Source organism: Chroicocephalus ridibundus, chromosome 2 (assembly GCF_963924245.1).
Source record: "Chroicocephalus ridibundus chromosome 2, bChrRid1.1, whole genome shotgun sequence".
In the NCBI taxonomy this organism is placed as follows: Eukaryota; Metazoa; Chordata; class Aves; order Charadriiformes; family Laridae; genus Chroicocephalus; species Chroicocephalus ridibundus.
The window spans coordinates 50,784,319-50,810,945 of record NC_086285.1 but is presented as its reverse complement, the minus strand read 5'-3'; the positions used below and the strand labels follow the sequence as shown (position 1 = coordinate 50,810,945).

Here is a 26,627-nt window from a genome sequence, read left to right as displayed (position 1 = left end):
ATGGTAGAGACACAATCCCTCTAATATGTTGGTTTCAGTATTTTTGCTTGAACCTAGTTTATCCGTTGCATTCATCTAGACAAATTTTTAATGTTATTGAACAGATACTCCTCCATTGTTAATGCTTTATCTTGGCTTTGTCCTTCATTATTCTCTGAAGGACAATTTGTATTTACTGCTTGCATGTGTAGATTGAAAGTTACTGTGGAATTCCTGTAGCCTTGTTACCAGCTTTTTTTTTTAGGAGCTTTATCAAACATCTCTGGATAAAGGCCAGATTTCAATGTCTCTACAGCTGTTGCGGTGTTGAGGATTTTTTTTTTTTTTTTGTGTGTGTGCTTTGGATATTTTGGAGGAGGGTTTGGGAAGTTAAGGGGAAATGGGGTTATGTTTCCAAGGGGGAAAGTGTGTGCCAAAAACTGCTCAACAGGCTTTAATACAATTAGGCTGGCGCAGTTCTCTAGCGGACCTTTTTACCAGCAAAAGGAGTGGCTTTTTGCCAGGTTGAGTTACTTTCCCAAATGAGTTAACAGCACTGATGAGGGTTCTCTTCAGTGTGTGACGGATAGGGAAGGGCTTGCGAACGCAACCGTGGAAGATGTCGGCTTCTTCCCAGTCCTGAGCGTGACGCTGCTCTGGTAGCAAATCTTTGTTGCGTTGACCTAGTTTCTGAGGATCCAGAGATGTGACTTAGGATTCTTTCATCAAACAATACTAATGTCAGTTGTTCCGACTCTTTATTCAGCGTGTACTTAGGAGGAAAAACAAGAAGAACAACAACAACAAACCCCACCAAACCTCAAAAGTCGCAGCTTTAAACACTCTGAGTACAAGAACGTTTTCCATAGTATTTTGATGATCCAAACAAATATATATTTTAAAAAATATATGTTTGTACTAACGTGAGTAAACACATGACAGGTTTTGAAAACGTATTGGTATGCGGGAGAAATGGAGGGAGGAAAAGATATGGTACCGGCAGTCTTACGCACGCTGGTAGATTTAATATCTTATTATCCCTGTGACTGTGTTTGGAGTGTATTTAGCATGAACGGTCCCTTTAGCCTTGTGTTACCGTCTTCCTTTATTGACTCTGTAAAGTCAATGAAACTGTAAAGAGGAGGAGGGCAACGAGTTTCTGTTAGACTGGCAGGTCCCCTTGGAGGGTGGACGAGGTGAAGAGCGTATTGAAACAAGCATGGATGGAGTAATTGGGGCAGGATGTAGCAAGGGGTTTCAAAAGCCAACAGATGAGAAGGCACCGTGTCTAACGAGGGGACTGGGCAAGAGGCTTAGTGCTTTTGCTTGATGAGGGTGACTTACAGGCTCAAATAGAATCATAGAATGGTTTGGGTTGGAAGGGACCTTAAAGATCATCTAGTTCCAACCCCCCTGCCATGGGCAGGGACACCTCCCACCAGACCAGGCTGCTCAAAGCCCCATCCAGCCTGGCCTTGAACACTTCTGTCTTGCTTCTCCAACTGACCTTTGATGATTATTTTTTTTTTTAAAGTTATTTTTCCCTGCTTCTCCCATCTTCCCTTGCCCTCAGCAGTGGGCCATAAAAGCAGACATCATTCCTTTAATGTGAATTATGTGAATGAATTAGCTGCCATGAAAACCTTGGGGTTCGTTTACATTCATAATGATGTTGCAAATTAAGAGAATCGTGTCAGGATGTTTGCTTGTTAAGCGAAAATCTTACACGTGCTGCTGTTTTTGCCCTTTCACTCCACCAGAAATGTATAGTATCTCTCCAAACCGGAGAAGGTTCTTTAAGGCGCCTCCCCATTTTTCAGCAAATGAATGTTCATTTCTATGGAAACGGAACTGGCAGCCAATCTCAAAGCTGCAAAAGCGCTCGTTTCTGCTGCCTGAGATTTGTAAATACTGTTTTCTTGGAGAGAATTTAAGCAGACTCCTATACCGGGTAGGAGTGTAAATTTTGAGACAGGGATTTAAAAGTAGGGAAAATAATAATATTGAGCTCTCTACTTTGCTCCTCGTTGAGCAGGCAAGAGTGATTCGAGCTGAATATAAATTGTACATCTTTGTCCAACCTGTGCAATTTTCCCATTTCAGTGGTATGCCTCATCGTGTTGGCTTTGGAAATGTAAAATGTGACAGGTAGGATACAGCGATGTTGGTATCACCGTTGCGGGGAAACTGTGTTATGGATGATAAAGATACAGTTGAGGTATATGTTAAAAAAAAAAAAAAAAAAAAAAAGGCGAGTAAAAATCCATAGCACTAGTGTGTATCTGTTTTTCCACATTACGCTCTTGTTTTTTATTTCCCTGTGCTGTTTTCTTTATGGAAATACAGTTACTATGGAGATGATGACGACATACTCTTGACAGAGCTCACCGGTGTGGCACAGCGGGAATGTACATCAGTCGGGAAATATGGAAACTGGTGACAGCTGCCATGGTTATTTTATAGGGTTTTTGAGCTATGTGCATTTCTCTTGCTTGCTCAATGTGAGTGGCCAGAATGTAGCCACGTTATTTCAAATTTCAGCTGTTATTCTTGCTGGTTTAGAATTTTAAAGAGGAAAATTTACTGTCCAGCGTAAGTGGAAGGGCGAGTTTAAGCCTATTAGGAAGCAAAGGGCCTCAGCAGGCTGATGCTTCCACAGGGACTGGAGAATCTCTCCTGTGAGGAAAAGCTGAGTCCTGGGTCTGTTCAGCCTGGAGAAGAGAAGACTGAGGGGGGATCTCATCAACACTTACAAATATCTAAAGGGCGGGTGTCAAGAGGATGGGGCCAGACTCTTTTCAGTGGTGCCCAGCGACAGGACAAGGGACAACAGGCATAAACTGGAACACAGGAAGTTTCACCTAAAGATGAGTAGGAACTTCTTTAATTTGAGGGTGGCAGAGCACTGGAACAGGCTGCCCAGAGAGGTGGTGGAGTCTCCATCTCTGGAGACATTCAAAACCTGCCTGGGTGCGTTCCTGTGTAACCTGCTCTAGGTGACCCTGCTCTGGCAGGGGGTTGGACTTAGATGATCTCCAATGGTCCCTTCCAACCCCTGCCGTTCTGTGATTCTGGGTTTTAAGGAACTTGCATGAGTTTTCGAATTATTGCTTTGGGGAAATGCGCCCCGGCTCCTGCAGAAAGCGTGGCTTACAGCTGCTGCGCAGCTCAGTGCCCATTATGGTTCTGCGTCCTGTCTCCATTTTAAACTTTTCCTTAGGCAAGATGAAGTAAATTGGAAGCACTTTTGGGGTTTTTTTAAATAGCTTTATTGGTATGCACTCTTTCTACCTTCACTGTGTCTCTTAAGACATCGACTTGGGAATGAACTGTCAACAGGAGTTCAGGTTTGGGGGAGGTTTTCGTTAGAATTTCGGTACCACTGCAAAGTGCCCTCCAGCGTCTGTCACAGGCATGCTTTAGACAAGCCGGTTCTCCTCAACTTCTCCGGGGGTTTCCGAGAACTCTCGTCAAAGAGCAGCTTTCTTCAACGACCAGTCTTCTGCTTCCTGGGGGGTTTTTTGGTTTTGGTTTGGTTTTGAGTTTGTTTGGGGGTTTTTTTGTGGATTTCTGTTTTATTTTGGGTGGTTTTTTGCAGCGTTTTGTTTTTGGTCTTTTTTTGTTTGTATTGTTTTTCTTCTAGTTTTGGGGGGGCTTTTTTTTCTGGGTGTTTTTTTTTTTTTGGTGGTGGTTTTTTGAGTTTTTTGTTTTGTTTTGGTTTTGGATTTTTTGTTTCTTTTATTTTTTATTTGGGAGGGTTATTTTTTTATTTCGGGGGGTGGGGTTTTTTTATTATTTTTGGTGGTTTTATTTTTTTTGTTTTGTGTTTATTTTTAATTTCTTGAGGTTTTTATTTTTGCGCTTTTTATTTTTATTATTATCATTATATATTATAATAATATATATTATTATAATATATAACAACAACAGCAGTAATAATAATGATTTGTTATTTGGGTTTACTTTATTTTTGGTTGATTTGTTGTGGAATGCCCGCCCTGACCCAGGCAGCCACGCAGGAAGCAGTTCAGGGTCTCACATCGTTTTCCGCGGGGGGCAAAACTTCCCCTTCGGGGTGGAACGTCCCGCCCTGGCCCGCGCTTCCCCGCGGCCGCGGAAGGGCCGGGTGGGGGGGGCGGAACGGGAACCCCGCGGAGCACGTGACCGCCGCGTCGGGGGCGGAGCGCAAGTAAAAGTCCCCGTTGGGACGGGGCCGGGCGGGGTGGCGGGCGGTGCGGGGTTCCCGCGCGAGGCGGGGACTACTATTTTGAAGCGGGGCGGGCGGCGGCGGTGGCTGCTGCTGGCAGGCAGGGAGCCGGCACCCGCCGCGGCGGCACGGCCGCGGCATGATGGCTGTGGGGGACGGTGAGTGCGGGCCCCGGGGCACCGGCGCTGCCCCCGGGAGGGGACTGGGGACACGCACACCGGGGTACGTGGGGGGGTTGTTTGCAGGCCTGTGGGGGCGCAGGGGGGTCAGGGCGCTCGGTGGCCGCAGGGGCCGGGCGATGATGCCCTCCGGTGAGGGGGAGGGCGGGCTGCCGGGGCCCGCTCCTCTTCTCCCCCTAAAGGCAGGTCTGGCCGCACGGGGGGTGTGAAGCCTCCGGTGTGGCAGGTCGAGGTCTTGCCCCCACCGGAGTCCGTGGGTCACGGGTGGAGGGCACTTTCCCGTGGGGCACCGAGCGTGGCAGGTCTCCGTTCTGCTGCTTTAAAAAACATAATTAACCGTTCGTGGATTTCTGGGGAGGTGCGTGGTCTTAATTATTTACAGCGCTGGCAGTTTCCACTCTGCATTTTTATGTTGGCATTCTCCTTTCCCCCTCTTGTCGCCGCATTACTTGTGTTACCTAGCGCCGTACCACAAGAGTGAATTTACTATATCCCTCCTGTAAACAAGCCTATATTAATCTGTGCTGCTTTGTGAAGAAATTTACAGTAATTCAGTGCAGCCATAAAAGAAGTGCCTTGCTTCGAGGGAAAGGAATATATATTTAATAAAGACATCCCATGATGTTACTACGTTTCCTTCACAGCACAGTGTAATGTTACACAAACCAATGGTAAGTAGGTCAGTAAAGCAGTACAGGCTATATTGCTGTGTTTTGGTTAAAAACTGGACATATGTTTTATCTTTATCACCTGGCGTGACAGCCAGGTTCTTTGAGCTTAACAACTTGATGACTTTCATATATATATATGCATTATTATTTTCAGGGAAACTTGAGAAGCGTTCATTTGACTTGGAGCGAGTTTAGGAATGTAATGGGAGGGCTGTGATTTCAAAAGTGATTATATAGTTTCTAGAAACGTTAAGGAACATGGTCTTACAAAGATCACATATTTAGATTAAGGTGAATCTTTTATCTGAATTTGCTAAAAAATCAGTAGTAAGAATCCTGAGAAAGACCTTTTCTTAAGGCGTCCTGAAATGTATGTTTTTCACTTAGCTCTGATATTTTAGAGGCTGAAAGGGATTATCAGTGTGACCGGACCAGTGAAATTAAGGCTGGACTTAATACTTTAAAAAAATTTGGGCATTTGTATTTTTTTTTTTTTCTTATCTGCAAGATGCAAGGGAAGTCATGGTCTTTGTAGAGCTAAACATGTAGTAAGCCCTTTCTTGCTGAGATTTTTTTTCGAGGAATGTTTTTCTTCGTCTTTGTTTGCTTCCTGTGAAGTAACACAGTTCTCCATGGTGTAAACATGGATTGTGGTAACTTGCAGATGAAGCACGCAAGTTGTAGCACGTTAAGGAATAACTGTATTCCCTCGGCAAAGCCATAGGATTTTTGTGGTTCTGTAATGGTCGAGGTTTATAAAGTGAGGGTGGTTGTGAAGCTCTCTTCTGTATAATTTAATTCGTCATTAACAAAGGCACTAAGAACAAAGTACTGTTCAGGCAGTCAGCTGACATTCTGTGTAGGAGCTTTGAGCAGTAATGCCAGATACAATTAACAGTGTGTAGGATGATTATGTAGCTGTTGGTCTCTTAAAACTACTGCTTACCACATTTACAAGGAATTCAGTCTTCTGATGCTGTGTTATGAAACTGCTAGGGAAAACAAAACCTTAGTTACTATTAAGACAACTCTTTGATTTTTTTTTTTAATTTAAATGTAGGTTTTGCCATGGTCTTTTGTTTTGCAAATATCCTGTACATCCTCTTAATATGTGTAACATAGAAGAAACAGTCAGTTTTAAGGTTAGTGGTTCTGTAGCCTTTGAGAAATTACTTTTCTTGACAAAATGTCGCTTTGTTGTGGCCAGTGTATGTGTTTAACTTCTTATTTGTGAGACTATGCTGATCTTCTGGAAGGTGTTGTGCAGATACTTCAGAGAACATAATTTTTTATTTATTTTATTTGGTTTGCTCACTTAATCAGCCTAGATATGTTACAGAATTGCACAGAGTAGGTTTGGAAATGCTGTATAGAGGTGGCAATTTCAACATTTTATCTTGAACACAGAGCACTGGCTTATTTTAACCTTTTGGAATTTTTTCGGTTTTCTTGAGCACAAGCAGAAATGTAAATAAAACCTGGTGCTTAACTGTTGAATCTTAATCTGATTTCTCAAGTAAAGATTAAAGGGAAGCGCCAGATTTTCTGTTTGCCCCCACGTTAACTGTCTCAAGCTCTCCACTCTTTTGTTGGAAGACTGTAGAGGAAGAAAATTAGTACTGTGTTTGTGGCCCAGGAGACAATCAGACTGTTCCTTCTTCTGTACTGAATGCGTGCCAGTGGGAAAGCATGCACCATCTCGGTCTTAAAGGCATTTCACATACTTGTGTGAATGTCGGTCTGCGTGTGACCAGCAAGTTGTGTTCTATGGCTGCCAAGGAAAACCAGTCAGGAACCGTTCCTTGCTCTGGATTTCTTGTTCCTTGGAGAGGATAATGCATTTCTGCCCTTATCCGTTGATAACCAGATTAGGGTGTTTAGGAGGTCGCTAACGGAATTGCAGCGCGGCACATCGTATTGTGCATTTTCTTCGGGGTTTGTAATAACAGTGGCTTCCATCAGTGCTTTCTCACCCTGTTGTCAATCTGTGCTATGCAACTTGGTTGTTTCGTAGGTAAGGGACTGTCTTGCTCCCAGCTGAACAAGGTAATTAGAATAAGGACAAAATTACGTGTCTAAAACTATGAGGGGCCATGAAGAGAAGATTAGACATAGGTTTTCTTAAGATGTACTAAACATATTGCAGTACCAGACATAAGGTATTTGAGGGCTATGTAAAAGCATATAATCAGCTTTGTAAGAGGACATATTTGGTGCCCACATTTGTTCTGCTAGTATACACTAAGTATGCTATTTTGAATCATATAATGAATGAGATGAGTCTACTTTATTTATTAGTGGATTTTTATTTAAATGACATACAATGCAATGATGTTTCATGACTTTAAACACCTGTCAGATTTCAGATGATAAACCGTATGTGACTGGTTCATGAATAGGAATTATCCTTCTATCTTACTACATATGCATATCGAATTATGGGTTTTGTCTTCTTTCAAAACACTTCATTAATGTATGCATGGTCCTAGAGCACAAGAACAATTATCTTCCATTCCCTGATGTTCTTCTAAGGGAAGGCTGTCTTTCTAAGTCTTTAATCTGATTAGTAGTTTCTGTAAAATGTGGGTGCTGTACAGCTTTTATATTTTACTTTTGAAAAAAAAAAAAAGAAGAAAAGATTGGACATGTTAAAGGTACAGAGGCTATAGTGATGTTTGAGACATTAGCTTGATTTTAAATAAATTAAATAAATATGATTGTAGTGCGTATGCGTTTCTGATGTGTATTTCTGATTTTCCATTCCTCTGGGAGGAGGTTTTTTAAACCAACAGAGTCCTCTGAGTGATGGTAATAAAGCAATTACTACAGTGGCCTAGGAACTGGTCAGGATGTAACTGTGGTGCTTTGTACCATTCAGAGCTGTTTTCCTGGAAGAAAAAAAAAATTACAGATAGTAGCAGAAGTTTTTTTTTCCTGGGGGATAGAAATGCATGACTTGTTCCCTTTTCTGTTCTTCTTTGGGCCTGTTTTTTGTGTGGTTTTTCTTTTTTTTTTTTTTTTTTTTTTTTTAACATGCTGACTGTGCCTGCACTGTCTCCTTTCCCTGTAATTGCTCCGCACCCCTCCTCTTCCGTTATTAGCAGTTGGTGGGCACATTGGTTTGGGAAATGGCTTTACTCACTGTCCCTGAGAGAGGAAGGGCAGATCCGCGAGTTGGAATTCGATTGCTGTTCTGAACCAAACCAGTGCAAAGCTTCTTTTCACGGTAAGGTCATATGCTACTCCCAGTGATTAACATAGATTCTGAGTAGTGTTTTGTCTATAAAGTGCACGTACTGTTGCTAATAGCAGTAAAAGAACAGTGGGACCAGTGAAACAACTGAGTGGGAGAGGGAGGGAATGTGTAAACAAGCCAAGGGCTATATGAAAAGACACAGTTTCTACTCAGAGAATGGATGAATACAGCAAGGTTCAACACTGACATGAATAAAAAAAATAATTCAAGGAGGAAGTATGGAAGTCAGAGCATTTCTTACTTAAAAAACAAAGCTGCAGACATACAATAAACACACAGTTATTATCTCAAAACCAGAATGGTTTCTGGAGTGATAACTGCACTTGATTTTTTTTTTTTTTTAAATATTCTAGAATAGTAACTACAAGTAAGTTTTATCTTCCTGTTTCTAAATGACGTTTTTAAAGTGTCAAGGAATTTTTGGTGTTCAGTTCTAGGGAACTTGTGGATGGTGGTTGTTGTTTCATTAAATGTAAAACAGCAGTTCACTGAAAAAGTTTTCAGATATCTGGCATTCAAAAATGCTGGTTGTTTCTGGAGTCTCTTTCCATTTGTTTTTAAGAACAAGTTACATAAGGAAAAAAAACCTTTGGTGTTTTAGTTGATATCCTGATTTGTTTTGAAACATATTTGATTATTCCAGACTATTGCTAATACTACGTTTTTTTTCTTTTTTTAAAAAATGATGTGTTTGGAAATAGGCATTAGAATTGCCAACAGCCCAAGGGGAAAATTAAAGTCTAGTAAGCATTTTCTTTGACAGATGTTGCAAGACTCTTTCACGTGACTAGTTGGCTATTTGCTTTGCAGGGTTAATTTTCACCTTTGTTATCTATTAAATATGAGGAGTTTTTCCTTTATTTTTAGTAAAGTCTTACTATAGTAAATACTGACGAGCAAGGAAGAGATAACTGGATCACTTCAGGTGTCTGAAAATGCCTTCAGAAGCGAAGGTTCTGCCGTAGTGTTCACCTGAATCAGAAATTCCACTCTGTACATTGTATTTATAGACGTACCTTAGTTCTAAAGAATTGTTTTGGGGTTTGTGCATTCTTTCCTTTACCAGCTTCGTCATCAAAATATGCTTTTGTAGCGACAGCAGGAAAGAGCGGTGCTTAACTTGAAAGAGCCTTTTGAAAACCAACTACGGCTGTAGAGTCTTACAAGAAGTAACTATAATACGAAACTCAAAGGAGTTGCACAGCTATATAGAGCGTAGACAACGAGATTCTTATGGTTACTGGTTTAAAATTTCTCTGGTATAGCTTCGCCTGTGCTTAATTGATGTGAAAATTCTTCTTCGACTGAGAAACACTTAAAAGCCTCAAAATTATGGATGATTGGAGCCTTAGGAAAGGTGAGGAGAATGGCTGAAGATGTAGAGCAAAGTTCTTAACAGCCTGCAGAAGAAACTTACTTTCTTCAAATTAGGCATTTCTGCTTTCATCAAATGTCAGGAGCCCCATGATGTTCCTTAGTTATCTAAACAATTACCATAGGTAGTTTTATATTTGCTGAAATATCCTTTTATTGTTAGGGATTGTTTTGTGTGTTGACCTGATAAATGTCCTTTGGTCAATCAACTTATGCAATATGAGGTTTGCTAGTGAACTTGAAGGTCAAGAGCATTTCTGTGTCGATTGTTTCTAAAATCTCTTTGCGGTGTTGAGTTGATCTTTGCAAGCTATTTGGAAACACTGAGGGAAGCAGGCAGTATGTATTATTTTGGGATTGGATGATGCTCTCACAAAAGAAGAGGAGAAACGGTAGCTACTAAAAATCGTAGCTATATACTGGAAATATTTGCTGTAACTCCTTAATTTCCACTCCTGAATATGTGCGTTAGGGAGCAGGTTGATTGGTGAGCTCAAAGACCATTAACAACCCCCTCTATTCTGTGCTGTTGTGTGCATGTTTTCATGTTCAGAGATGAATATTATTTTCTAATTCCTGAGCTATGGGGATTTAGAGTAAACTTAGAAAAATAAATCTCTCTACATGTTATCTGCTGTGTGTTCATATTAGTTACACTTTCTGCTTCTTCTGTTTATGTTTTATTTGTGAATCAGCCTTGCTTGTTTACATTTTCAGCATACAAATTGAGTTTAACACACAGAAACTGGCCACGCTGAAAAGGAATGCAAGCTTTCAATACTGAAAGAATTTCCCTGATGGCGGAAGTAAATCTGTCACTATCAGCTGCTAGTAGTAAATCACAATTTAAGCTCACTGTTGGTAAACCTTCATATTAATATTATAAGATATCTTTGCTATCATGTAAACAGGTGATAATATGTTAAAGGTGAATGAACATGGTCCTTAAGTCTGCCTCTCTTACCTTTGCTGTGATGTAATTGATAGTTTGAAAAATCAAATCAGTAAACTCTTCAAGTGTTTTTGTGTGAATCAGTTAAGTATTGGAAATGCCACAAATAGTTTATTCTTCAATGGATATCAGCTGTTTGATTGACTTAGCTACAGATACTAAAATAATGGTTCTTTTTTCTCACGTTTCTTAAATACAATGATAATGCTCATCATACTATTGTAATTTATGGATAGTGTATTCTAAATATAATGTCTTTTCATATTAAATATATTGGTTTTAACATAGGTCATTAGATTCACTTAAGAAAAAAACGGTGCTATTGAGAGTAGGCACTTGGTGCACAAGCAAAGGAAATTTATGAAGAAAGACATAAAATGACTTGTGGAGCCTAGGCAATGAAGACAGTAATGAAACTAGGCTTACTGAGCAAAGACTAGCTGTTGGGTTACAGAGTATTTTAAAGGTGAATAGCGGGGTTTATACTTCAAGAATATAAGTGAAGTGGTAGCTCTTTTAGAGGGCAACTTAAGCAACAGAGTGAAGTGTTAGGCCAAAAATGAGGTGTGAATTCAGACAGGCTATAACAGTTAAGCAAACCATAACTTTTGATACAAATGATGAGTCTCTTCTGTGGTTTACAGATTTACCAGGCATCAAGTAAAAATTCTCTTCAGGCCTTTCATTTCTTTTTTGGATATTACTATTTTAAGTGAACTACCTAACTTAATTTTAATCACTGCCTAGATAGGGAGACTTTCCACAAGTGTACTCATAGTCATTTACCAGAGGTCTTGATTGCTTCAGAAGTTATTGCCCTTCTCGGCTTTACTTCTGACATTTCATAGAAGAGTAAAACACCTGTGCTGAGGTAGACATATTGTACTTCGTGATAAAACAGACGAGTATTCCCATCAGTTTCTGTGTTACAGCTACTGAGCCAACCTATGTGTTTAAATTGTCAGAAATCATTGGTCTTTAGTTTCCTCTGCAAATCGTGTTTGTGTCCTTTCTATACTTTTTTGCCTCTGTCCCCCCTCCCAAAAGACAGATAACTTGTTAACATTTCAGCACTGGGCATGGTGCAGCGTGGCCTAAAGCTCTAAGGTAGCAGAAGTGTTGAAGAATAGTAACAGCAAGTATTTACTTTTTTTAAACCTTGCTATTTAATCGTGAATACTATTTTAGATGTTGCATTGTCATGAATTCTAGAGGTACTGCCTATCTTTCTCTTTGCCCTTTGCTGATGAAATTGTGCTTTGGTTAGTAACAGGTTATAGACTATTAGGTGTTGATTCAGGAGGCTATTGAATGTGCCTGAGGAAAGCTGTAAATAAAGTGAAATTGATGATTTCTAAAATACAGTAATATTGACTGCATCTCCAGTTTTCACTAAGTTGCTCTGTGTAGCATTTGGGAAATGCATAACAGGAGAGCCCAGAATTTAATACTGACTAAAGAATCATTTTTTTTAAAACAAATTTAATTTGACTGTAGAAATAATTTTACAGATGCTACAAAGGTTAAAAATAAGCAAGATTTGCAGAAACTGTTTTCAACTCTAATAGGAAAAAATGAGAAAACGGCTTTTACTTTGGTTTAAAGGACGTATTCCAGAACTAGAAACCGAGATGGAGTTTTGCTTGGGAGGGAGATTAGCTCAGTTACTTGTTTTGGCTTGTTGCAGCTTTCTTTGAAACCTGTATTTAAGTCGTGTCTTTCAGCCAGACAATAGTGAGATGAACTATAAGACTAGCTTTTCTTTGGGGTCAGGAAAATACTACCAGAACATGTTAATTTTTTTCTGAATTAAATCTTTTCTGAACATATCCCTTCATGAAACTATTGAGGGAAATGGATAAATTATTAGCATCATTAGAATAGGTGCCACTGCCACTCCCAAATATTTCTTTTCTAAATGTCTCTATCAGGTCTAGTCTGCTTTTTCCAGTTTTCCCTTCTCTTTTGCCCCATTCCTTTAGATTCTTGTTTAAAAAAAAAACACCAACAACAAAACAAACAAAAAAAGCCCATCTGGCATGTGCCTCTTTTGGTATGCTGTAGCTGATCAGTGGATGTAGGAGAGCTGTACTCTGCTCTTGTTGGAAAGTTAGGGGAACATTATCAGAATTTGAGATTGGATCAACAGCATAAATTTAACTGATAAATATTTGCCTCATTCCTGTTACTGACTGGTGCTCCCCATGCTTGCTGCCTTTTTTTATATTTTTTTAAAAGACACACTAGTCCACCGGACTTGCCTGAAAAACTAGCATGTGAAGGAGTATATTTGGCTTCACGGTTGGCTTTAGTACACTGGGGGTTTTTTTTGAACCAAGTTGTATTATTTAGCTACTTTTGTCATTAATATCATTCCTCCCACCCCAATTAGTGAGATTATAGTGGAAAAAGGAGTCTCTTTTGGTAAGAGTTTGAAATTTTGCTGATGAGCATCAGAATATGTTGCACAGAACACGAGAACTCTTCGTCAGCACTGAGTCATAGGTACAGTTGTCTCCTTCAGGAACGCAAAGAGAAACAGAGGAGGTACCATGAAGTAAAGTCAAATCCATCAGTAAGTGACATCATGTTATTTTTGTCACTACACACTGCTGCATTATGAAGAACCATGCTCCAGCATTGTGGGAAGCAGATTTTTGGTTTTGAATGAGAATTTGTGTCCTAATGGTTCAAGATCCTTCTACCTGCCATGGTACAGGGAGAATGCCCGGGAATTATGCCTGTATGGTAAGATCTGAAGCATCCTGGGTGCAATTCAGCTGCCCGGACATAGGCATCTTGTGCCACTTGAGGTGCCTTGCAGTATCCACACTTGCCACAGGGAGCAAACAAGGCTGAATGAGACCCGCAAGAGATCTGTGCCCTTCTGGAATGTCAGCTGGCAGCCGGACAGGATACCCAGGGCTATCTAAACTAGTTTTAGATGACTGTGCTTAGGCAAATGAATCCTGTCCTTTGTGTCAGGACAAACAGATTCGGGCTGTATGGAATGCCTGATGTATAAGGGATAAAGTGCTCGCTAAATGATGTGGGGCATTGGCTTGAAGTATGGATTAGAAGGATCAGCTAACCTGATGCATCTGTAGCGCTTGCGGCTTCATTTTCATGCTTGGCAGAAATTGTTGTAGGCTGCACCAGTTCATCTGGAATTGAGCTAACGATCCAGTCCCAGATGTTCCAAGTAATTGATGCAGTCAATGTTTGTAAATCACTGAAGGGAGAGACTGGCAGTCGTTGCCTTGGTAGGCGCAGGATGTGGGATTGACTTGGGAAGTGTAAGGAGTTCAACTACTTGTCATTGTTTTGCTTGGGCAGGATTTTGCAATCATGTCATTATAAACAGTTTGTGGTGTGGAAGAGGAACTGTTAGCAGTAGTTCAAAAACATTTACTGTCTGTTAGCAATACTTAAAGGAAGACAGATATAGGAAGGGCATGTTTTTAACAAAAACTTTAAAAGCAGTGTTATTAAATATACTATATTCTTTAGTTTGACTATTGTCAATCTACTGTGAAGTATTTACAACCCTAGTAGTGTCAGATGTGTAAGACCTCAGTACCGATACATTATTGAGATTTGCCTTTTTGGCCAGCTTTAGTTTGGTGTTACTGCATGGGATCCTTCCCCCCCCCCCGCCCCGGTGGTGTTACTTGGCGATCTGCTTGAAGATCAGGTAACTTCAGATTGTCTGCTTCTCAGTAGCACGAGTAGAATATAGAACTTCTATTTCTACAGCCGCATAGATGATACTGTATTTCTTTCTTCTGTTACTGACTGGAACTTAGAAAATGTTAGATATTACATGTCTCAATTCTACGAATCTTGAGACAAGCTACGGTAAAGGCTTGATTTGCAGTAACAATAAATATATCTTAATTTCATTTTCTTTAAAAAATAAAATATTTTTCTCTCTAAATATGAAATGTTTTAGAGTCTCCTTTGTTCCTGGATACATCTGTAATTACCCTTATTGCTCTATAGCCAAATCACAGTAAATAGGTTGTTTAGAAGTTTTTGTCATTGGGAGTGCTAGAATGTTCTTTGGGTATCAAGTTTGATTGTAAGTGCTTATGCTTTGATATCTCTGAATACTTTAAAAAATAGACACTACATATTTCTAATCTGTCCTCCAAGAGTAAGGCTACAAGACACAAAGATACTACATATATTTTATTTATTTCTAGTACAAATTGCATACTTTGTTTCTTAAGAATTTTAGTATTTAAACCTTTGTGATGGGTCAGAGTTTTGATGTGTGTTTTGAATTGAACAGCTGTGTCTGGATTTAATATTAGAATAACTTTGGTAAACCCCAAGTTTTGAAAGTGTGGTAAACCCTAGGGTCTGATATGTCATGCAGGTTGGTTTGTGGTGGGTTTTTTACTAGAAACATTCCTTTGACTCCTCTGAAACGTTTTGTAGAAATACACAGCAGTTCTTTGATAGCAATTCACTTGCTGCATAGTACCTGCAGAACACTTCTCTCCGGTACAGATCTCTTTTCCGCTATTAGAAGAAGAAATTTCTAATGCTTGGGAGTCGAATCTTGTGTTTCTAGCTTTCTGAATCTAAGAACAACATTTTCTTGATATTTTTGCTCCCTTTAAGTTGTTCATCTGGAAGAGAACTTGTTCAGGAGTGAGAACATTTGCTGCTCATCAGGTTTCTTCAGGAGCTTTTGGCAGTACTACATTCTAAGCTCTTCTCTGCGCGGCGTGCTTACCTCCAAAACTCTTCTTGCCCATTGTGATTTAAAATTAAGATACCGAGTGCAAGAACCGTCTTGTGAGGTTTGACTGAAGTTCAGCTTCTTTCATTAATTGTGTTTTTCATTTAAGATGGTCTGTACGTTGCTAGCAATTCATACAGCTTTTTATTCCTGCTTTTAGCAGCTTAGAACTTTATTGTAAAATGCTGTTTGGATAGTGCATTCTCAGCTGCCCAGTGTATTTGTATTTGATATACTGGAAGTGTTTGGCCTTTAGAATTAGCTAGAATGAAGGCTACCTAGCCATTCTAGAATGAAAAAGTGTTTGCATCCTTCAGGTAGATTTGTTTTGAAATATGAATTCTACTTAGGCTTTTATGACTTCTGTTGTAGAAATTAATTTTGTTTGCAGACTGCATGAAACTAGCATTACATTTGCAGCTTGACACTGACAGTACAACCGTCGTCACACTCTGCACGTTGGCAGTCAGGAGGCTCCAGCCCTGGTCCGTTGGCTAAAGGAAGGCACGTAGTAAACAAGTTTGTCTCAGCTGGGTTGAGCAAAACCTGCACCTTGATTATACCCTGTGGAGTAACAGTTATACCTTGGGCTGGGGTTCTGTACGCTGAAATATATGGGAATGCTTTTATAAGAGCTACAAACAAGCATCTTGTTGCACATGAGTAAGAGCACATGGAAAGCAGATGGTACTGGAAGCTAATATAATGCCTTTGTTTCATTAACTGCTATGAATATAGACTTCAGGTTTCAGATCTTCACAAATACTGTTAAGCATCTTTCTGAAAATGGAATGTCCCTAAAGATCAATTGGGGTTATGTTGTTAGCAGAGCCTAGGGAAATAAAAGCGTAAAGGCCCAAAAGGGTGGAGAAAACCTCTGGTTTCTGTAAAAAATGGTACAGAATTTTCCTGCTCATGTTTATTTCAACATAAACAAAAACACACACAACAAAAGAAACTCAGGTGTGTTATTGCTTCACCCTTAAAAAAGATCCTTTTCACCTTTTAATTTTATACGTTTAAGGTACTGTGCTATAATTTTGGAGTGCTTAATGAATGTACTGTAGTTTTTGACTTATTTTAAACATAGATACTGAAAAGTTTAGTTAAGAACACCCAGGTATCAGTGGTTAAGATCAGTTCTGTGTTTCTCAAAAATACTTAGACATTTTAAAAAATTATTTTAAAAGCTATGTTTTATGAGGACTAAGAAACTATAAAGCTACTTCATAGTGTAGGGGTTTTTTTAATCCAGTGTTAACAATGTTTTATATGTATGAAAAAATTCTTTTTACTAGCCAAAGTAATTTCACAGTATTGTAAAGTTCATTGTTTAACTTATTGTCCTATAATTTACACAATATGTCAGTAGCTGGGAATATTTAGTTTTGAATTTTTCTGAAATTCTCTTTCTGGGTTTTGTGGTCGAGCAGTAACTTCTACAGTTCTCCATTTTCAATACTCCATAATGAATTGCTTGGTAAGAATAAAATTAATTTATCTGAGCCATTGGTTCCCAAAGTATGCTGCTGTTTGATGTTGTCTAGGGTTTTTCTTGATTTAGGAGGTTTGGCAGAAATGAGCAAAATGCTTAGTTACTATTTTTAAAACTGTACAGCAAATAACTTCATTTTTTTTTTTCAAAGGCTGCTTGTGCAATATTTGCATATCAATGCTGCATTGTAGTGCTGTTGGACAGTAACTTGAAAGCCCAGCCTTTTTCATTACTAAACCTAAAAAACCCAATTTTTATTTGAAAAGCATGCATTCGCTTTTAATCGGTTTTCATGATGGAATGTTCACGTGTCAGTGTTGATCTCTTCATGCTGCTTAAAAACCTACATGGTATTTTTTAATGCTATTTTAAAATTACCTGTAATGATGCGGATATCCTAGATATTAACCATCACCATTTACACTTATATTACAGTGTTCAGTTCACTGCAGTTAACCTGGTGTTTGGATTAGTGGTTTTCCCTGTTCAGAAAAAAAAAAAGTAAAAATCTTGATGTCTGGTTCTATTTAAGAGACCAAGAGTAAGAGCAAGCAGGAATCAAAATGTATCCTGCCTCCGCCCGTGTGCGGAGAGGGAGTGCTGTTTCCATGGCAACACACGGGCTAGTGCTTGGGGGGGCGAGGGGGGGAAAGGCTGATGCTTTTTTCCGCAATTCAGGGAGTTTACACAGCCAAACACAATTATTCTTAGCGAGATGCTCTTAAAAGTCAGCGTGTGTAGGAGAGAAGGAAATAATGTGAGTGGAAATTGTCGATATCCATCCAGATGCTTCTTGTGGTGGTTTGTTTCTTCTTTAATCACGAAGATTTGTTAGTGCAACACACAGCTTTCCGCTAATGCTAGAAAAATGTACTAACTATAGCAGCAGTCATCTCGGGCATGTTAAATGTGGGGTATTTCTAGTGTTTGGTGCTGCAGATGCTGTTGGACAAAACCTTGCTTTACCCTTTTAATGAAAGCTGCCTTCCTTTGGGAGGCTACGTTATTAAATATAGTTGACATTTCACTTGGAGCAAGTTCTGAATAAGCAAAGGGTAAATAGTCACCACTCCAGAGATACCAAAGCTTTGCAATTAATTTTATTTATTTTTTTAGAAATGGCAGGTTTTAGAGTAGGTAGTATGCTAAACTGGGCTTCCATTACTGTAATGCAGCTGTCTCTCAGCCTCGCCCATTTTATTTATTATAGGAACCGTAGGCTGATATGTCTTCCATGCTCAAGCTTATAGATAAATCCGTCTTCCCTACCCTAAGTGGATTCAGAAACCGTTACGTTCTTCTGTTGGAATATGTTTGGGTTCTTTTGGAAGGCTGACTATTTTGTATTGAGACTATTTTATTGAGTCACTAGAGATTAATTTCTTTCTTGATTAAAAAATATACAAACCTGAAATTATGGGAAAGAGGAGTGTAAACTCCGGAGTATTGTCTGCCTGCCTTAATTATTTTTTTATTTTTTTTTAAATGGAAGATTGGAATAGTGGCAAATACAGTGTGTGGGAATGAATTTATTTGCATGGAGAATTTTCACCTTTTCCTCTGGCTGTGGCTCGCAGAAGATGATGTCACCTTGCAGCTCATTGGTTGTGCGGCACCTAGTGCGGGGAAGGGAGAGAAAGATGCCGGCACAAATCTCAGTGGTGGATCTAGGGTGTTTGCGAGCAGTTTTTGATAGAATCTTTGATTAGTATTGAGAATTTACCGCATGTGGCCATGTGAGGTGCTGGGTCCGTCCTAGGGTGAGGGGATTGAAGACCTATCAGAGGAATGAGGCGGCTGATCTGCAAGAGGATCTGTGATTGTAAGTTGAAAAATCTGGGTGGAAGGAAAGAGACAGGGAGTGCTGGTTAGACACATTGTGGGAGGATGTGTAGCAGAAAATGCATGCATGAGTAAAAGAGGAAAAGGGAGAAGCATTTGTCTTTGGTAGACTGGAATGATAAAAATCATATTAAGGGCTTTCCTTTTGGGGAAAATATTCGGAAATGGGCAAAAATATTCAATCTCTGCAAAGATATTTTCCCTTTGTGGGAACGAACGTGTAGGATTCATTTTTATGTTCAGCTTTACAGTGGTTAATTACGAAGGCAAAATCATATTTTATTAGAATTTAACATGTAGAAAATGCTGTTTATTTCTCATTGTCATTTTATTCCTAGGTTAGAGACAGAGGACACAGTGATAAATACTTGTTATTATTTACACATTTTGTGAATTTCTATGAAATGTGAAGCAGAATAGTTGATTAGGAAATAAATATACATCCATTCTAATAGTTGTATTTTTGTTTAACGTATCGTTTTCTAGACAAAAGCTTTGATGATGAAGAGTCGGTGGATGGAAATAGGCCATCATCAGCTGCTTCAGCTTTCAAGGTTCCGGCACCTAAAAAGCCAGGAAATCCTTCTAACAGTGCAAGAAAGCCAGGATCAGCCGGTGGGCCTAAGGTTGGAGGTAATGTAAAGCTACTCGCATTCTAATCGGTGTTTCCAGAAACCTTGCCAGAGCAGGCACAAAACAGAACTTTGGAAGGTGACGTTTAATTCATGACTGCAGTATTTTTGCAGAGCTGAAAACAGTAAGGGACCCTGTTTTACGTAATTATTCATATGTAAAGGTGTGTGCATGTCTGTCTGGTTTTGTGAATGTACATTTAGCTTATAAAGGCCTCTCATAAGTAAAAATAACATCTGGAGATGGCATTTGTGTTGGTAAAATAAATATATGCATGCCTCTGACGGAATCCTCACATCGCTTACTGTATATATAATTATACTGTGAAATTCTGTAGTAGGTATGTGTAGATGAAATTTTTACTATAGGTCTGCACTGTTTCACATGGCTGGAAAGGACTAGCCATCAACCACATACCTCAATAGAGGTGTATATTACACCTGAATGACTTTTACTATTATTCCTTAAACTCTCAGAGTATTGTGAAATTGGTTATGAAAGATAAAAAATGAGGGCCAAAACCCTTGCTGGGATTTTTATTTTTTTTCTTTTTGCATGGTAGACTTCAAAGCATTATAATGATGATGCTTACTAATTATAATCTTTGAACGTGGAAATCCGCATTTTTTTAGGGCGGGGGTATGCCAACAAAAGCAACTGTTTACTGCTAGAGAAGTGACATCTTTTTTTGGTGGCTCATGCACACATTCAGAAAAATATATAATCGGGTAGAAACATACCTTGCTTCAGGTATGGCTTTTTTATGAATAATTGATTCTTTTGGTAGGGGATTTTTCTAAAAGTAATTAATTTTTTCATGTTCCTATTCATGTGATATTCCCATATATGAACTGCAAAGATAAAATTTGAAAGAAGATACACATGCCAAACAAGCTGCCTTATGTATTTTCATATTAATAAGATGTAGCTAATGTTTTGATGATTTATTGTTTTTCTAAGGTGATCTTCAGAATTCCTAATAAATTGAAAAGATTCCCATAGGGCAGGATCAACACCGTCATAATATAACTCAAAATTGATAGCAGTATCAAGCTGCCTTATGTATTTTCATATTAATAAGATGTAGCTAATGTTTTGATGATTTATTGTTTTTCTAAGGTGATCTTCAGAATTCCTAATAAATTGAAAAGATTCCCATAGGGCAGGATCAACACCGTCATAATATAACTCAAAATTGATAGCAGTATCAACCAGAAAGTACCACCCAAAAGGCTTCCTAAAGGAAGTTATCTCTCGAAGTTAACTCTTGATATTTGTTATTATTACACAAATAGGTGATAATACTATCATCTCCTTTAACCCGATGCATGGTGGTTTTTGCATGCAAGACTAACATATATAGTACCGGAACTGAATGCTCAGGCTTCCTGCTTCTTTCAATATGTGCTTCTTTGAATAATAGTTTATTAAATATCAATGGTTTAAACATAAAATTGTTTTTACATGTAGACTTTCACTTTACATGCTGTGCAGTAAAAACATGGAGATAGGAGGGTGGGGGAAAGCAAATAAGAACAGAATAACCACTCCACTGATTTTTTTCAGTTTATCTAAAAAGTCGGGAGTAAAGGAGATTAAAAAAACAAAAATTATTACATTGTTTTTCCTCCTCTTCCTATATTGCCGAACTTCAAAAAAAAATAAAATGAAAAAATACAGGGAATAAGGACAAAATTTAAGCATGCCAAAACTCTGGCCATTCCTTGCGTTACACAGTCTCCTTTCATCTCTGGAAAATACTGAGGAGTGTTCACATGTGCATCTGTCTGTAGTCGGAATTTTGAAAATTTAGGATTAAATGTTTGGCTGGCCTTTATAATTATGATTAAATTGTTCTTTGAATGCTTGTCTGTGTGTGCATCTATGGTGTAGTTGTGCAGACTGTTCAGGTGCTTGACCATGGAGAATATTTTTGCCTTAATATTTTGTAGGAAAGATGTTATGCCTTGTATTCTTCACCAAATGGGTAGAAGGTGGAAATTTGTCTTCCAGTCTTCAGTTGTTCTCAATTACCTCTGCTTTTTACTCTTGATGTCTACCAGAGAAAAACTTTTACAGGTCTATTAATCTGCTTGTGCATAGTTTTCTTTCATTGCATATAACTATATGCTTCCTAGTTTAATTCTTCTTTGGTGTTTTTTCCCCTTCAGGTTTTCCTTGAGTTGACCCTCAATCTTCTCTTTTTAGCATTTTCCATATGCGGCCATTGATCAGCAAGGCTACCATTGCTGATTTCATTTTTAGCAGCTAGTATTTGTCTTGATTTTACGCCTGCTGCGCGTTATTTATATCTTTCAATGTTTTTCTCCATCTCTGTCCTTTTTTTTTCGAGGTTACCAGTGTTTAAACTAGTTCTAGCTAGTAGCAAGCTTGCTACCAGTGTTTAAACTAGTTCTAGCTAGTAGCAAGCTTGCTAGCAGGTAGAAATCTTATATGTCTGTGCTATCTAAGACAGCCTTACCCTTCTGCATACTATTTACAAATCCTGCATCTACTAGCCCGATAAAGAACACTTGTGTAGGTGCCAAATGTATTTCTTAAGCAAGTCAATCAAGTCATGGTTTCTTCCAGAAGTGAGGAGTTTCCCATAATGTTATTCATGTGAACAATGATATGAGGGCAGGCAAGAGGTCTATATACTCCACTGTCCCATCTGACAGTAGTCAGAAATGGCTACTAGAGAAATGTACATGAACAGGGAAAGTGTCTAGAAGCACACGGTCTTTACAAAACAAAATGTTGGGTTTAGAGAGCTCTACTCCTCAGAGAACTATGGTCTTTGAAGCGTCTAGTTAGGGCATCCTATTCTGCTTACCTTGAGACCTCATGGATCTTTATGGCTGCAAACAAATCTTGATGCTCTTTTGCATCCACTTTCTGTAGGGTCTGCTTTGCAGGTGCCTAAAGGACACCTAAGATTTTTCTCCAGCCTCAGAATTGCCATCTTGATGGAACAAATCTATGGTTATGGAAATTGTCTGCTCTTGCTGGTTTATGAAGGCTCTGCCATATCCTGCAGTCCCAAGTCCTTCTGCTCACCAAGCCTGTAATCAGTGGGAATGTCATTTCTCACCTTTCCCTCATAAGCAGTGGCTACAGGTATCTCAGGCTCATAACTGCTCACCTCACAGTTCTGCCACCTGTTGGTCCTGTTTGCCTAAGTTTTCTCTGACTTTTTCATATGTATGTATTTACATTCTAAGAAGTTGCAGTTCAACCTTGGAGGAAGAAGTAGCAGCATCTCCATTAACTGTGTTGGTTTTAATTTCCTTTTCACAAAAATCACAGTCGTGTCAGTGACCCCCCTGGTGAAGCAATCCTTTGCTGCAATTTCTTCTCTTCAGGCTTCTGTGACCAAGCAGAACTACTAGCACAGGTAGAAACTGCATTGAGTGTAGACCGAATTCAGTGCAAGTTACAGTCATTTAAACTGCCTTTTACATTCCAGATATCCTTTTCCTAAGCTATTGCTTTAGAAAGATGTCTTTTCCTATCAGCTGTAGATGACAATAAAGAAAGTACATCTTTTTCCTGGTTCCAAAAGGGAGTGGAGGCTATCCTGTCTTGAGGCTAAGAAAATTAAACCTCTTAGCCATGCTACTTGCTTTCTTTTGTGCTGATATCTGCTGAATTATACCTCAGATGCATGTGTGCTTGGCTTTTCATTATTATACTCCATGGAGATGTTTCTTATTGAAGAAATGGATAATTCCACCACTAACCAGCTACTCTGTTCAAGTGAAAGGACCTGTCTGACATACAAAAAGATTTTTTTTTCACTGTGTTGGGCACTTTCCATTTAATGTAGGAAGTGTACTTTGGTGGCACTGGAAAAGCAAAATCATTTTCCAGGAAGGCAGGTGAAACAGCTATGTAAATTAGCAATAGCAGTGTCCTACTCATGCTGGAATTCTCTTTCCTTATGCTGGGAATAACTGTGCAAGATCTCCTGCCAGCTGTAGGGATGGTGGATCTTGTAGAACTTGTGCATTTGTTGACAGGTGTGATTAAGTCTGTAGGAGACAGCTTGCCAGATAAGTATCAGAGCAGGCAGCCTGAGTGGGGTACTGCCCTGAGAGTAAGAAATCCAGCAGTCTGTTTCTCATCTGACTTTGCTGCTGGGACGTGTTCAGACACTGACCTTCTTGCTTGTGATGCATGAGAAGTGATGGATCTTCAACTTAATGGGCAGTGCTTTGTTTGGCATATTTCTTATTCCATGGTCAGTACACTTTCCTGAGTTATTCCTTTGCAGGAAACGCACAGCTGATCTACCTACTTCTGACACGCTTGCTTTCAGCTCTTCATTCAAGTGGCAGAGCCTCTGGAAAAAAAAGAAGGCCCCTTTGCTCTGAGGCCTTCTTAGAACGTGCACCATGTGTGTTCTGACTCTACAGAAATAGATACTGATGGGCTCTCTCTTGGCAGTATGACAAGCACCTTTTGATTGTAATGGACAACATGATTTACAGTAGAAAAAGACTTGAGTATGTTAGCCAAATGAGCTATATTCTTGTCCCAGCGTTGTTCAAGATCTTAGAGGCCTTTGGCAGGTCCTCTTGCAAATGTGAGCTCCCTGGTCCAAGTCTTCTAGGGAATTGTTTGCTTGTATACTATTCAGAAGCTTTATGGGGTCTAGATGTTAGTAGGAAACCTCAGTCTGTACCTCAACAAGAAGACTGGCCTCTCTTCTTTTCCCAGAATGTCAGTTTAAGTCAGTAGTCTTTAAATGGATTAAATGTCAGAATAGTGATACTTCAATAGAGCCATGTGGCATTTGGAAGAAAAGGTTGCTGATGAAACCCAATCATGACAAAAGTTGGTATTAACTTTCTGTTGTATGTTTTATGAGAAGCACCGTAGGGATGGAATGTCATTCTTAATGTTGTAATTTGAAACAAGGTGGACTTTCTGCTTTTTGCAGTTGTCTTCAGTGGGAAGATACTGCATCATGTACCTATGATTTATTGTCTTTTTTTTTGATCTATAGTTTATTGGCCTGCTAGTGATATCACACATTGCATACTGTTTAATAAGGATGTTACGCTTTTTGAAACAACCTATGTTGCTTTAGGATGAATCATCCAGTGATAAAACAGCAAAGGGGATGTTATTAATTCAAATGTCATAATTATTGTAACTCCTGTTGAAAAAGATATTTTGGAGTAAGAATGTTGTTGATGCCAAGCGTGAAGAATATGAAGTGAAACCCCAAGGACATAGTTATATTTTTTTCTGTTAAAAAATACGTCTGCATGTGAAAAAACATTTTTTTTTTTTTTTCCACCACAAATCTGTCATGTTATCTTTTCTTAACCTGTTCAAAGGATCTGGTCCTTAATGAAGACTACATCTGTGCTGGTTTGAGGTTTGATGCTAGCATTATTTGAAATAACCCCTTAGGATGGCCTTAAGCCTTAAAAAAAGGCCTCCTAAAGTTTGATGATTGCTCAAAAACCACTAAAAATCTCTCCTTTTAGGTAGAAACCAAGTAACTGTAAAACTTGGGTGAACCAGGTGAATAGTTTTGGCAAAAGAAGGCTATGAGAACTATAATAACACTGTACGTGTTTTTCTTAACTCCAGGAACACAGTGTTAACTGTAGGAAGCTATTCCAAACTGGAAGAAATTTAAGTTTAGCTTATGTATCTGTCTATAGTGTGTTCTATCAGCATCATAATGCTTTTTTTTCCTTCTCAATGGTAGCCATACAGGTCTTTGCTGAGAAGTATTAAAATGGTACTGATTTGCTTCTTTTGGCTCCATTTCTTAGCAGAAGACATTTCAAAGTGTTTAGAGGCTTTAGTAGGAAACAGCTTAAATGGAAAGAATCATAGATAGTTTGGATTGGAAGGGACCTTTACAGGTCATCTAGTCCAACCCCCCCTGCAATGAACAGAGACACCTTCAACTAGAGCACATTGCTTATAGCCCCATCCAACCTGACGTGGAATGTTTCCAGGGATGGGGCATCTACTACATCTCTGGGCAACCTGTGCCAGTGTTTCACCACGCCCACTGTACAAAATTTCTTTCTTATTTCTAGTTCAAAACTACCTTCTTTTAGTTTAAAGCCATTACCCCTTGTCCTAGCGCAACACGCCCTCCTCAAATGTTTGTCCCCATCTTTCCTGTAGGCCCCCTTTACATACTGAAAGGCTGCAATAAGGTCTCCCTGGGGCCTTCTCTTCTCCAGGCTGAACAACCCTAACTCTCTCAGCCTGTGCTCATAGGACGGGTGCTCCAGCCCTCTGACCATTTTTGTGTCCCTGAGAAAGGCTCTGCATAAAATAAATACGGTACTAAAAAATAGACTTCTGAAATCTTATCCAGGTGAATTCAACGTCATTAAAACTACATACTGTAACTTAAACATTTCTGTTACAAGGGCTTCAATAATTGTGGACTTGTATTTACAAGTTTTTAGTGAATGGACTTGAAACAGGGTAAACTCCTGCTTGCTGTATTGATTGTTTTCACACTGACAAAGGCAGTTCTGTGTTTACTCACAGAAAAAAGCTTCATAATAATGCCCAAGTTTGTGTTTGGTTTTTTTTTTTAAACTTTTGAGTTTTGCAGAAAATAAGTTCAGGAGTCTTTATTATGTGTTTAGCCCTCATTAGGTGATTTCTAAAGTGTTGTATTTGTCATGTAAAATAAACCAGGATTTTTTTCCCCCATTATTCTGTATTGGCCCTTTGTATGACATAAACCTGCTCTGAGATAATCTTGGTCAACAAAGCATCCCTGACATTCTGTGGCACTTGCTTCCCTTTTTGGTTTCCAGGTTGTTGTGAAATTCAAGGATCTTTCTGGAAGATCCTAGCTGAAATCATCTTTTTTGTCTTCCTGAGCAGTCTTTGGGATCCGCCTTGGGTATCGGAGTCTGAATTGTAGGATTTGCTACAGAATACCTGTTTGCTTCCTTGTCCCCGCAGTGAATGTCAATTAACTAACTTCCTGAAAGATCCTTGCCCATGGAATTCATAGAATCATAGGGTTGGAAGGGACCTCTGGAGATCATCTAGTCCAACCCCCCTGCCAGAGCAGGGTCACCTAGAGCAGGTTGCACAGGAATGCGTCCAGGCGGGTTTTGAATGTCTCCAGAGACAGACACTCCACCACCTCCCTGGGCAGCCTGTTCCAGTGCTCTGCCACCCTCAAAGTAAAGAAGTTCCTCCTCATGTTTAGGTGGAATTTCCTATGCTCAAGTTTGTGCCCATTACATCTTGTCCTGTTGCCAGGCACCACTGAAAAGAGCCTGGCC

General features: G+C 39.3%; 1 protein-coding gene across 46 annotated transcripts in view; it reads left to right on the top strand.

The window, feature by feature from the left end:
• The window catches only part of CLASP2 (cytoplasmic linker associated protein 2), a 154,084-nt gene that overhangs the window by 43,786 nt on the left and 83,671 nt on the right, over positions 1-26,627 (top strand). For 36 of the 46 annotated variants that reach the window (XM_063325448.1, XM_063325432.1, XM_063325433.1 and 33 more), the window contains one exon: positions 19,192-19,338. In XM_063325448.1, the coding sequence (XP_063181518.1) occupies positions 19,192-19,338 (147 nt within the window). Of the gene's footprint in view, positions 1-4,212; positions 4,345-18,467; positions 18,686-19,191; positions 19,339-26,627 lie in introns of those variants that run through there. The other 10 variants (XM_063325438.1, XM_063325443.1, XM_063325440.1 and 7 more) reach the window with 3 other exon arrangements.